This window comes from Danio rerio, chromosome 13, assembly GCF_049306965.1.
Source record: "Danio rerio strain Tuebingen ecotype United States chromosome 13, GRCz12tu, whole genome shotgun sequence".
Lineage (NCBI taxonomy): Eukaryota > Metazoa > Chordata > Actinopteri > Cypriniformes > Danionidae > Danio > Danio rerio.
Window position 1 is genome coordinate 48,486,038 of NC_133188.1, and position 14,656 is coordinate 48,500,693.

Below are 14,656 nucleotides of genomic sequence, written 5' to 3' on the forward strand. Positions count from 1 at the left end.
TACCTCTGGCTACATAATTTGCGCTCTTCAGAAATGTATATAGCGGCACGTTTTCAGAATGAGTCAATGATGCAAGTAAACCTCTTCAGTCAGTCTGTGCACAATAAAATCCTTCAAACATCCACAGTCAGAAAATGTTCGTGTTCTCTTTCACACACACAAATGAACACACATGGTCACTAATGCTTTGATGTAGAACCATCTTATATGTAAAATTAAAGCTGAAATGTGTCGTTTTTATGGCGCCAAACAATAATAACTCCAGGTAATAATGATTAATAGTAAATATATATAACTAATAGTGTTATTTCACACTATTTATGGTACACAACTATGGTTGGATATATAATTTTAAATGCATTCAAAAGCAGCTCTTGGGTGCCATTAACCCAAAGCATCTTGTGTCTAAAAAATATGAAGTGCAGCAATGATACTAACGAAATCGCAGCATAGAGCATGAGGGTAAACAGAAGCTCACAAAGTTGGCCCCGCCTCAGTTCTTCTGATTGGTCCACTGGTTTGACACTGATATTGAAGAGTGGCTGCATGCAAAAGTTGAAGATATTTTAACTTGACACTGCATTTTAAAAATGGGGCAACTGTGTGCACCAATTGTAAAAACGTTATCATAAGGAGCCATTCACACAGAACACAATCTACAAACATAACACGTTGCGTCCCAAATTACATTTACATGCTAGATTCTTAATCAGAATATTGTTTTAGTCATATTACTAGTGCATATAAAAGTACTCAATGATGAGAGGCATCCTTTAACAAACACAAAGCTTAATTAGTTTCAATACCATTATACCATCATAAAAACAATGCACTTACATTGGAGATAAGGATTAAATATTAAATATCATTGATTCAATGCCTACAATGCATATGCGTGGCTGTCATCACGGGACAGTGTAGAGAAAGAGAGAGGTGCACTGTAAAACCCAACAGTCAACTTTATCAAAAGAAATGAGTGTAGTTAACTCAAAATGTACTGAAAGTTAATTCTACTCATTTGAAAAGAGTTTTGAACTCAGGGTTAAAGGTAATGAGTTCATTAAATACCTCATTTCTTCAACTTAAATGGAGTACGTTCACAGTACTCAAATAGATTCGTTTTTTTAACTCAAATGGTTTGTTGCAATCGGTTTCCTCAAACGATTTGAGTTGCCTTAACTTATTGAGTTTTACAGTACTCATTTGGTTTGAGTTCTCTTCATTTATTGGGTTTTACTTTGCTCAAATTGATTCGTTTACTCAAATGGATTAAGTTCACTACTCATTAGGATTAGCCTTTAAACTCTGGTAGCAGCCAGAATAGCAAAGTCCACTAAAGGAGGTCGAGCCTTCTCATTTATGGCCCTCAAACTCTGGAACTAAAACATATGGAATACTCCCAGAAGAAAATGAGATTGTTGGCGTGTATGCACTATTTACTAATACACTATAGGGTTCGGGGATGTGATTTTTCTGTACACAGATTTCCGTATTTTATGAGCTCAAAGGGGCGACCACTGTAATTTTAAACCTAAATGGTTTGTGGCAATCAGTTTTCTCAAACGACTCTGGTTTTACAGTGTGGGGAGAGATGGCGAGTCGCTCACCAAGTAATCTGGTCTTGAAAAAGAACACAACTCCTGCAGTTTGGCAGTACTTCGGGTTTTGACAGAACGAGAAGGGAAAGGCGGTAAATACAGATGAGGCAATTTGCAAATTGTGCAACAAAAAGGTGACCGCGAGAGAGGGAAATGCCTAAGGTCGCATGTACAGTATTCAGTTTCTGAATGGTTTAGGCACAAGTCAACAGTTTGGTGACGCTGTCTGAGCCGTACATCATCATTTTTTGTGTGAGGTTATGAGCTTCATAGAAGATCTGGCAACTTGACGAATGGGAGATCAGGGCTTCTGGTAGCAGCCAGAATAGCAAAGTCCACTAAAGGAGGTCGAGCCTTCTCATTTATGGCCCTCAAACTCTGGAACTAAAACATATGGAATACTCCCGGAAAAAATGAGATTGTTGGTAGGTATGCACTATTTACTAATACACTATAGGGTTCGGGGATGTGATTTTTCTGTACAAAGATTTCTGTATTTTATGAGCTCAAAGGGGCGACCACTGTAATTTGTCCTTCTTTTTTGAAGGAGGAGGGGGGTGGGGGTCTCAGTGAGGTTCATTGTCATCAGAGCAGAAGACCTGATTGATGGTTTGCTCTTTTATTGTTCATTATTGTGCACAAAAAGGAGCATACAAAAAGGGTACATATCAGGACCTTAAAAGTACAAATCCTCTTAAAATTTTTAGGCACTAATTTATACTTTTGAGGTACCAAAATGAACTCTTTAAATACAAACATGTACCTTTTAAAAAGGAGACACACTCTGAGAGTGTATGGTAATCAATTTCTGAATGGTTTAGGCACCACCCAACAGTTTGGTCATGCCGTCTTACATCATTTTTTTATTATGCACGATAATACCAATACACCTTTAAAATGTTACCATCAGGTCGTTGATAGCCTATTGTGTTCCAAGATGCTTAAAAAATAGGACAAAATAATCACTTCAAGCAATTAGGTTACTAAATTCCTCCTCTATCAGTAGCAGTTGATGGCCAGTATACTTGATATTTATTTGGAGTAGGGGTTTCGTGGTACTTTAGATTTTAAATTATTTATTTACATAAATGCCAAATGTGAAATGTCAGATGTGTCTGTGAGTGTACGCTGCAAATGAAATCTCTCTATGGGGACAAATAAAGTTAATTAACTAATTTATACACATGCTTATAACTTATAACTGTAGCTGTATTTACAAACTGCTTAACAAATAATGAATTAACTATTTGCTAATGCTAAATAAATGAGTCATAATGTGTAGTTAATATAAAGTGTTGCCCTTTTATCATATGCTGTGTTCCAGATGTTTTTCTACTTTTTAAGAGGAAATAACATCTAGTATGCTGCCAGAAAGCAAGTCAGAAAGTAGAGCTGAGAAAACAGAGCCACAGTTCTCAGTGAGACATTTCATTTCTCACCACTTCACAGACGAATGCTTGTTCTGATTCAGCATAATAATAATAATGCTCTGTTCCTGACACATTCAGACTTGGGAATTTCAGCACTGAAGTCAGAAGAGAGACATTTCAATGTGTTCCAGTCAATCACGCCTCAAAGTTTCATTTTCACCCAGTGAGATGTGAATGGTATTATGTTCAAGATGTAAAGAATAGGCTGTTCTTACGCACTCAAACATGCTGTTTATGAGTTTAGTGCGGTCACAATTTCAAATTGCATTCCAGTTGATGTTTACCAGTTGCCGAACAAGTTACATAAATGACCAAACTAACAAACAATCATGAGTACAACCACATTCACCATCTGGAGGGGAAAATAATCACTTGCGTAGGAGAATTTTGCTTGCAAAATCCAAAATAAACAAAGCAATACAACCTTAGCAACCGACAGCTTCGTCATTCAACATTAAGTGCGCTGTGTTCAGCATTACACACTTATGTTTATCGGTTGAATACGTGCATCATCCAGGTATTTAAAGTGAATTTTCAGTGGGAAAATAGAAGATCTGGGAACTTGACAAATGGGAGATCAGGGGGCTGTTCCATAAACCAAGCTTAGAGAAAAAGTCAGACTTATTTTGGTAAGTCAGGTTAATAATGGCAGATTCTGTTTCATAAATCAAATTTATGAGTTTAAACTCAGTTACTCTGGCAACTTATGCTGAGAAACTAGCCTGGTCCTGGGCAGGTTAACTCTCAGGCTGAGTCTTAAGTTTATTTAAGTTTATTTATTTATTTATTTAAATTGAATTAACATTCGCCTGCTGTAATTTGATGCCATTTTATTTCAATTAACCTCTTAATAATGATTAAAACTTTATAGTCATTTAATAGTAAATATATATATATATATATATATATATATATATATATATATATATATATATATATACACACACACACACACACAGCAAACAACTTTAAGATTAGAAATACATTTAAAGTAAAACAAGTTATCGCAAACAAAACAAACTACAACATTTCAACTAAATTGTATATATTTTTTTAATGTTTAAGTTGATTTTTTTCCCTGTTAATTAAAATTTAATTTAGTTTTTTCCCGCAATTAAACAAATTTTTGGACTGATCTTCAGTTTATTTTTTGTTAAATTAGTTTAAAATTTGGTTTTGATACTGAACACAACTAAATATATTATTGTAGCTGTGAGGGGCTAGATATATATGTATATATGAATTACAAAAATGTAACAAAGTAAATAATATTAAGAAAGCACTGACTGATATAAAGAAGTAGGCTACATTTCTTAATGAATGACTTTAAAGCATCAAACCCTGAGTGGAATAATCGGGAGATGGATCTGGGCTGAGCAGTACCCTTACTTCAATATAAAGATATTTTCCCACGGGGGCGCGGGAAACACAAGTGTCAAAGGAAAAGCAGTAATTTGCAGCAGCTTCGGTAGCAAATTAAAAATCCCGCCGCTTGTGCGTGCCAGGCTCTTTGTAGCCATTATTTTAAACTTAAACTTTTGTTATTAATATTAATATTTATTATTATGTTTGAACTCTAAACACAAGCGCAGTTCATTCACTGTGAACGTATCTGTCTCAATTCAGAGTTCTTTCATCGTAGCTGCCATGGTAGCGCACAACATAATCGATGAATCTTTGCTCAACCTTTAGCATTTTATGACAGTAATGTGAACAAGCAGTTATCTAGATTATTGAAACTGAACTCAGATTTAGTTAGATCAAATGATCTTCAACTTGCTTTTATGGAATCAATTGAAGCGTGGAGGTTTAGTTCGGCTAAGTGAAGTCAGGCTTTTGATTTTAATCCCCGATTTTCTAAGTGACTTTTATGAAACAGCCCCCAGGGTTTCTGATGGTAGTTAGAATATCAGTCCACTAAAGGAGGTTGAGACTTCTCATTTATGGCTCCCAAACTCTGAAACTGAAAAATACAGGAGACTCCCGAAAAAACGAGATTGTGGGCGGGTATGCACTATTTACTAATACTATATAGGGTTGTCAAAACAAATGTAATTTCGAATATTTGTCCAATATATAAAGGTAAATAAAGGTTCACACAATTTTTTGGTGCGTCACTATTGATTGTACAAAAGGGCATAGAATTGTGCATAAGTATGTGATTTGGGACGCAACTTTAACATAAAAAAATGACTTCACGTTACGTTAACATAAAAAAAACGTAATGCCAACTTGCGGCTGTAAACGGTGCCTCAAAACCTGGCCCCACCTCAGCTTTGGAGAATATTGATGAATGACTGCATGTAAAAGTTGAAATATTTTTAACATGAAATGTTTTTAAAAATGTAATCACTTCATAAAGACACAAACATAAAAATCACCAAGAAAAAAAAAATACTTTGTGTGAACGGCCCCTTATTAAACACTTCTCATCCCTAACTCTTTTCATGAAGGCTTAACAAAAATCACACATTTCAGCATTACCGCTGGCATATTGGAATGACATGCAGTTGAGCAGCAGAGGCATGTTTCAAATACAAAAATACAATCCCAAACGGTTGTTGGAAGCACTCTGTGATTGGCAGTAGTTGTTGATACATTTCAGCAGGATTTCATTTTAGTGATGATTGTTCATTGTGGGCTTGTGCGCAGGTTTGCCATGAAAGTAAAAGTATAAGAGAACGCCGGTTGATAATAGGAGACACGAGCACAGTACAGACAGAACAGCAACTGATGAGCTGGAGCTCTGGCCTCCATCTGAAAACACACACAAGAGAAACACATTGATAACATACACATGTTGAGGACTGATGACATTTCCAAAAAGTTACAAGGCTTTTCCAAACAGGATACTTGATACAAGTGATAAATCATTTATTTTTTTTAAATTTTAAGGTTATTTTATATGTTTGAAGTCTCATGCTCACCAATGCTGCATTTATTCCAGATTTCTAAACTGTGAAATATCACTACAGTTTATCAACAATATTGTAAATCAATATATTTTAAAATTAACATTATTTTTCATCAATCACATCATGATCCTTCAGAAATCATTCTAATGTCTAGACCAGAGGTGCCTAAACTGGGGTCTGGAGGGCTGGTGTCCTACAACAAACCTGCCAACACTCCCGTTTTTCCCCTGGAGTCTCCCGTATTTCAGACCCATCTCCCATACTCCCGAAATTCCACCCCCCCAGCTTTTTGGTTCAGTCCCCATGCGCACCAAACCCAAAGCGCAACCATCTCCATAGTGCGCACAACAATTGTTGGCAGGTATGTCCTACATAGCTTAGCTCCAACTTCCTTCAACACGCTTGCCTGGAAGATTCTACCTAGAAAGAGCTTAATTAGCTGGTTCAGGTATGTTTGTTTGGGGTTGAAACTAAAATATGCAAGACGCCGGCACTCCAGGACCGAACTCTTTTGTTATATTATGACAGTGTTTTCCTCTGTATTTCCTTCCTCATCAACGCTGCATTTATCCCAGATTTCTAAACTGTGAAACATCATTCAAGTTCATCAATATTACTGTAAATGAATATATATTAAAATGCCATTCATTCATTTGAAATTGTATAATCATTTACCCCTAATAGTAACTCGTTAGTCCTTCAGGAAAACATTTCAATATGCAGATTATTTTTGTGTAGTTCTGTAATGAATAATTAATCGTTGGTTATTTTAATACATCAGCACATACAAATACAGTCCCAGCTATAGTAGGAAAAAAGGGAAATATACAAACAATAGGATAAAACAGTCAGGCTAGGAGCAAAACTATAAACCACAGAATAGAAAATCAGGAGAAATTATTGCTGTAATCCCAAAAAAGGTGTCCATGGCTGCCAAAAGTCATCTGGCTTGTGATGTATGTCATAGGTGAGTTTCTCTAGTGGAAATAACTTACATACTTGAGACAAGCACATTTAAAAGGAGGGTTACCTGAGGAGATGACAACAATAAAAGTATGCATTTTTTGCCAGATAGAGCAAGATTAAAAACAAATGTCCAACACATTCTCTACTCCACCATAGAACAAATCAAATTCCAGAGAAAGACTCCTTGTAAAAAAATTATTCCCCCATAGTCCAAAGACATGCGGTACAGGTGAATTGGCTAGGCTAAATTGTCCATAGTGTGTGTGTGTGTGTGTGTGTGTGTGCGTGTGTGCGTGCGTGCGTGCGTGCGTGCGTGCGTGTGTATGTTTCCCAGCTTGAAGGGCATCCGCTGCGTAAGAATGTGCTAATAAGTTGACGGTTCATTCCGCTGTGGCGACCCTGGATTAATAAAGGGACTAAGCCGACAAGTAAATGAATGAATGAATAAATAGTTACATTTTTTAATAATGATCAGTCTTTAAGGTTGTTTTAAATGTCATTGATGTGTCTCATGCTCATTAACGTAGCTTTTATTCCAGATTTCTAAACTGAGGAACATTACAGTTCATTAACATGTTTATAAATAAATATATATTTTAAAATGCCATTTATTCGTTTGAAATTGTTACATCCTTTCTCCTCTAGACTCACTCTATAGTCCTTCAGAAATGTTTTTAATATGCAGATCATTTTTGTGTAGTTCTGTAATGAAGAAGAAGAATAAAATCCTTTTGTTACAGGCTTTTTTTAACACAAATTTGGATTAAATATTGAAAAACAACCGCTGAATAAAAAAACATGAATAAAAAGTCACTCTACAGTCCTTCAGAAATCATTCTAACCTGTAGATTAATATTTTTTGTGTAGTTCTGTAATGAATTGGAAGAATAAAAATGTTCTGTGACTGTTTCAAGTACTGAACATGATCTAGGATGTGACATCATGGGCTTTCATTCTTTCTTTAAACAATTATCAAGGTCTGCCAAAAACTTACAATTACATCAGATCTTCTGCAGAATTTCCTCAGCGTCATTGACGGCACAGCCTGAGAAATCTACTATACTCTCGCCAATTTGGCACGAAGTGAATGCAAGGTTTTTTATACTCGAATTATTACACTGTACACTTAAAAAATGTAATGACAAAAATTCAAACATAGTTTTACATTGCTTTCACTTATTTTAATGAGTTAATCAGGTTTCAGCAACATACTTTAAGTTACTCATAGTTTAACTTGATGTTTTTAGTCAGTTCAATTGAGGCTAGTTGAGATGACGAGAAAAGTTCATTTGATTCAACTAAAACATTTAGGGCAGCAAGAATTTTATGTACAGTGTATAATAGTGACCCTTTTTTGAAGTTTCCCAAAGCACATAAATCCTTTGTAAAGCTAGTCCAAACACCATCAGGAGGTTAATGAATGTCTTGTGGAGCGGATTGATGTGTTTTTTGTGGCAACAATATTTAAAAATCACTTAATTCTGCTGCCGAATGCACGTTCTTGACAATTTTTTGTCTGAACTCTGACATACGACACATTCAAAGCAGAAGAGTAATGCCCTGTATCATGTCACTTATCCGTTCTTTAGCCAGAAAACTATCATTAAGACAATAGTCTGTTCTTCCAGGCAAACCATGGTCAAGATAACGGCAAAAAAAAATCTTTAAATAATGCAATGTTTGTCGTCATCATCTTACTACGAGCCATGTCTATTCCCAGAGTTTCCATTTGTACAGTGGGAGGAAATAAATATTGAACATGTCACCATTTTTCTTAAAAAACATATTTCTGAAGGTGCAATTGATTTAAAATTTTAACCGGATGTTGATAACAACCAAATAAATTTATGTATGCAAACGAAACAAATCTAATTAGCTTACAAAGGAAGTTATATGTAATAGAATGAAATGACGCAGAGGAAAAGTATTGAACACATGAAGAAAGGGAGGTGTAGAAATGCATGGAAGGCCCAGACAGCAGCTGAAATCTCAAAGTAGTTATTTAGCAACCCTTTCTCAGTGTAAATCAGTGTAGCATGATAATGAAGATGAACCCAGGGTGGACATTTCAGCAAGACAATGATCCAAAAGACAGCCAAGGAAACTCTCAAAGGCTTTCAGAGAAAGAAAATCAAGCTGTAAAATGACGAATCCAATAGAGAATACAAATTAAAGCTCAGGTTTGATAGACGAGATCCACAGAACCATCAAGATTTTTACACTCTGTTGACGCCTGTGAAAAACTCACACCTGAGCAATTCATGTGCCTTCATTCCCCAAATGTCTTCAAGCTGCCATCACCACAAAAGCCTTTTATATAAAGTATTAAATACACTGCAGTAGTTCAGTACTTTCTCCTTATGTCATTCCAATGTCATTACACAAAACTAATATGTAATAAAGCAACAGCTCCTTTAAAAACATTATTTCCATGGAAAAAACATGACGTGTTCAATACTAATCTAAACGTCACGAGTTACACTTTGAGTCAAAGGAAGCTTTCGTTTTTGAAAAAAACTTCATAAAACGGCCACAACTCAACGCCACAGCATGGAAGAGCCAGGATAAATGTAAAACTACTCCGACTGTGTTTGTCTGAATCATATAAACCAAAAACAGCTTGAGGGTGAGTAAATGAATGGTTATTTTGTAGTAGGACTAGCATATTTGTTAACGCTAGAATTATTTGAGAGGTATTAGTAGTTTGGGATTTTTACTACTAATAATTTTACAGTAGGATATGGCTAGTCTTGGTAGTCAGAATGGCCACAGTATAGAGTACAAGTACTAAATCTTACTAATAAAAAACATCTCTAATAAACATGTACTGGTATGAACAAGTGCTAGTATGTATATAAAAGGAACAAGGACCTGATTAATAAATACTGGTATCTAATAAGTGCTAGTATGCAAGGATTCAATAGTTGTAAAATGTACTATCTAAAAAATAAGAACTAGTAGCTAATAAATGGAGTGCTTAATGGAAGAATATTATACTAGTAGCTAAAATAAGAAGTAAATCCTTATTTTTTCCAACACAAATGTGGATTAAACATAGAAAAAACAACCACTGGATTAAGGAAAATGTAATAATATTTAAACACAGCCATTGGGTTTGTTTATATTTGTCCCAGATTTGGGTTGAAATTGCATGAAAACAATTACTGTGAAAACAGATCCTGAAATGTATTTTAAACTAATTTAATACATATATTATACAAGACTGCATGTAAGTCATGAGTTAGTTTTCCTTCCAATGAACTGAAAGGACTCTAAAAGGTCAATCAAAGTCAGTAAAAATGAGTGAGATCAAGATGGAAAAGCTTACACACTAATTATTTTGGGAGAATTTGTCACTATCCTGATTTGGCTAGTTTAGGGGGCACCAAACTCAGGTCTGGAGGGTCGGTGTCCCTGCAGGGTTTAGCTCTAACTAGACTCAACACACCTGCCTGGCTATTTCAAGTATACCTAGTAAGACCTTGATTGGCTTGCTCAGGTGTGTTTAATTAGGGTTGGAGCTAAAATCTGCAGGACACCGACCCTCCAAATACAAGTTTGGTGACCCCTGGGCTAGCTGAACATGTTGGCTACGCTTAAAAAATGTTGTTTACTGTTTAACTCAATGACTGTAAAAAATATGGACGACGCGACAGCCCTTTTTCCCATTGAACGCCTTGAGGGCAAAACGCCTGCTTGACGGGCACAAACTGTCGCAAAAGACTGCTGAAATTGGAGCCAGACATGCGCAGAAGGATTGTCTGATGGAGCCAGAGGAGGAGCCGCGAAAATGAGCAGAGTCGAGCTTCCAATCAAACGCTTTATGTAAAATCAACTACGCCCCCCGAACTTCTCAGCATGCGTTTGCTGTCATATCAACACAAATGGATGTAATAACGTTAACAAATATGAGGGTTTTATATATTCAATCGCGCCAGCTCCAGGCCGCAGCGCATAACTTACTCGCGGCGTCGCGGGCTGATTCCGGCTCGCATGCGGCAGCGCCTGCTCGCTCGGCCGCCGCATCTGGCTCGATTGACTCGGACTGGAATCGGGCAGTGAGTCCAGGCATCCGGAGTAGGTCCAGCAGAGGTAACATTAGTCAGTCTGAGCTCTAAGAGATAAGTCTCCGGCAGGCGAGAATCTAGCCGGAACTGTGTTTTGCTATCTGGGTGGCTAGGCGTGTATCAGCAAACTAATAAAGCCCGAAAAAAGCCCTGAACTTAGCGAATAAACAGTGTTCCACCAGGATCATGTATGTCAGAAACTATAGTTTACTGCTGAACTCATTTTGTCATGGTAAAATAACACAGAAATCGAATAATAACATTTCAGTCTACTTCAGTCTCCTGCCGAAGCTCAGACGCCGCGCTTTGAGAAACTGTCTATCACAGCTGTGTATCACGATGACACGCCCAGCATTAAATTACTGCTAAAAACAAACTGTTTACAAAAATGAAGATCTGCACCTATTTCAGCACAATAACCAGTGCCTTAATCCACCAGAACTATCTTTCGGGACATTTTATTGCAAGTGTAATATTTTTTTTTATTTGGGCTCAAGTCTCCTTCATTAACACGGAGGAGGCGGGCTTTATGACTTGTACTGCAGCCAGCCCCCAGGGGGCGATCTAACGGCCGAAACCTTCACTCAAACGTAGGCTTGCGGCACACTTGGTTTAACTACTATTTAAAATGAGCTGAAATTATAACAACTTAATTGTTTTATGTTCAATCCACTTACATTTGTAAAAACAATTAAGGTTAACTCAATTCCTTCATGTTGCCTCACCACAAATCGGTTCTGTGGATGCCAGCATTTTTTACAGTGTAGGAGTGTGTGACATTTCTTGTGTACAGTAATTCAATTCATCTGTATTTCTTTAGCGCTTTTACAGTGTAGATTGTGTCAAGGCAGCTTCGCATAAATTATAGTAAATTGAAACAGTGTCAGTTCAGTTTTCAGTGTTGAGGTTTAGTTCAGTTCAGTAATGTCGTAACTGTTGTTTTAATGATGTCTTGAGCTGACATAAGTCACTTGTGAGTCCAATAGGATGAACACTAATGGGGTGTTTCCCACTATCAGCCAACAAACTTTTTTTTTTTTGTTAACAAAAAGCTGGAGCGGAACATGTGTACATTTTGTTGCTAAATGCTTCATTCAGAGACAGGGGGTCCATTCTTCGTACCTCACTTAAATGATCTAGGATGATTTGACAGATCCTGGACTTTTTAGTCTTGATAGCTGATCTCTGGCTAATTTAGATCATGAAGTTCACAAATGAGATTAAAATGTCTGGATGAACTGATCTGAGATCACTATGTGTGTTGTGAGGGACAGATCTATTGATCCTCAAAATCATGATCAGCAACGCAACGATTGGCTGATGGCACAGCAGAGTAATGACATCATCTGATTATTAATCAATCTGAAAATTAGATCAAATTTGTAGTAACCTTCCACATTTGTCACCTCAGAATTATAAGGTTGTATCTGCTACTGAATGATTTTGAGATATTGAGCTTCAAAGTTTTGTCATTCCACACAGCAAACAATATGTGTGTAACAGTTCTCATTCACGCATTAACATGACTGAGACCCTAAATGTACTCTAAATGTAAATTATCAAAGTTCTCTAACATTTGCAAATTGGGCTAAAACCATAGACTGTAAAATATATGGACGTGGTATCCGTGACGTCACCCATAGGTTTCTGAAGAGCGCAAAAGAAGCCACAAGTAGGCGCGGCCAACCGTCGCCATTTTGTTCGCACATCATTACACCCATGGCGGGATATCGAACAAGGGTAAAGAGGCGTGGAGTGAGCGGAGTTACAGACACTGCTGGCATTTTGCTTGGACCTGGCTTTAGACACACTTTACTTTGGGAGAACGCTTAATACTTTATCACCTGTGACTCGTTTGTGTTCTGACCACATGTGTTTGGCTGTACACTATACCAATAAAGTGTTTAGACTTTTAAAAATACTGTAGTAATACATTGAGTCACTAAGTATTGTTCTTATGATGTTTTTCTACAGGAGGAAAACGCGAATGACTTCCAAACACAAACACACAATATAGTCTGTGTTAGTAAATGCAGGACTATTGATGAAATCCAGCATAACACTGTATGATAACGCTTCAGATGACGGTTCTACAGCCCACAGCTAATCAATCTGTCAGATTCTGGAGGGCATTACAGCTCTAAAGAACATTACAAATGATAAATGCATTAATAGAGATGGTATATATAAAGTTATATACTTGTAAACCATCTCTATTAATGCAAAAACAAATGCATTAATAGAGATGGTTTACAAGTATATAACTTTACTCACATGGGAAACGTGAATGGTTGGTGAGCACAATTGAGTGCACACAGATCCCATTTCATCTGATAATTGTAGGAAATAATCCCAAAAGGAAACTGACAGTGTAAAGCCACATAAAACAAGACAAAAATATGATGTATATGCCGAGTTCAGTAGCTAATCTGCTGGAGTCAGCCGAGGTGACGTGACGGCGACCAGCGAGACCTAACTGTCAATCAAGTGTCTACGCCCTTAATTATGCAAACTTAATATAACCTAATATACAGGAAACTGGAAAAATTCACCACCCTCACAGTTGTCATGATGGGCAATATTAGCTGTATGAACTAAAATCGTTCTTTGTACCAGGCTGTAAACACCTTTTTTTCTGCTGTAAAGTTGGCCATTCTAACAGTGGGCTCAATTAAATTTTGCTCTATTATGGAGCCAGGACTAGCAGAATTTCGATGAATTGCAGTTTAAGTTACTTCCGTATTGGCCTCCCGAGGGAGAGCGGGAGGTTGCCGCTTGGGTAAAACAAACATGGTAAATGGGGATAGAACCTTCTCATTCTGAAAAGTCATTTTCCGCTGGGAATAATAAGGTTCTATCTGGCCGATCGTTAATTGAAGGACTACCTATTAAGAAATACAAATCACAAAATATATAAATTGGTTGTTGTAACAATATGTTGATGGTTGAGAAAGTAACATTTTTGCTTTCTTTAACATTTATTTAATGTTTTAGGATGAATATTTTTTTTCTTGATCAAATTAAGCATACAAGGCTGTGCTAAATATTTTATCCATTGCAGATGTCAATGTAATTATTATGGTAATATTTATTGAATTGTATCCTTTATATGAACTATTGAACTTTATTTATTGAATTATGTCTCATGAATTAAATTAAGTATTTGCTTAATATCAAATTTAAAGACTTTAAAAGAAAACAGACAATGAGCAAATGAGTTTAATAAACACTGAAACATGTTTCACTGACTATATATACACACACACACAAATAAAAATATTTCACATTATATACATTTTTTTAATAACCGTTTCTTTTTCAACAATGTCAAGTTTAACATTTTATCTCGATGTCAAAAAATGCTACCAAATCATCACATTTACACTCATCTTTTCAGTTTTAGGTTTCTTCTCAATTTTGTGTGGTGCAGCATTTTTTAGTCGACTTTAGTGATTTTAGTTGACTTTAGTGATTTTGTGTTTCTTTTTGGTCTTTCTCACTGTCAATGGAGCAGTCCGGAAAATGACAAAGAAAGCTGATCCTGATTGGTCCTTGTGTGTGCATTTGAAATGCAGGCTAGAGTTCGACTTTGTAGATAAAACTTTGTTGTTTTTTTAAATAGAAAGTCTTAAAATGTAAACAACTTATAAAAAACACTACATAATGTATATAAGTTGTCA

General features: G+C 36.3%; 1 protein-coding gene across 1 annotated transcript in view; it reads right to left on the minus strand.

Moving 5' to 3' along the window:
* Window positions 1–4,170: 4,170 nt before the first annotated feature.
* Window positions 4,171–14,656, minus strand: part of LOC797620 (V-set domain-containing T-cell activation inhibitor 1) — a 101,899-nt gene continuing 91,413 nt past the window's right edge. The window contains exon 4 of the mRNA XM_021480896.3: window positions 4,171–5,785. Within this exon, the coding sequence (XP_021336571.2) occupies window positions 5,646–5,785 (140 nt within the window). The 3' untranslated portion in view covers window positions 4,171–5,645. The remainder of the gene's footprint in view (window positions 5,786–14,656) is intronic.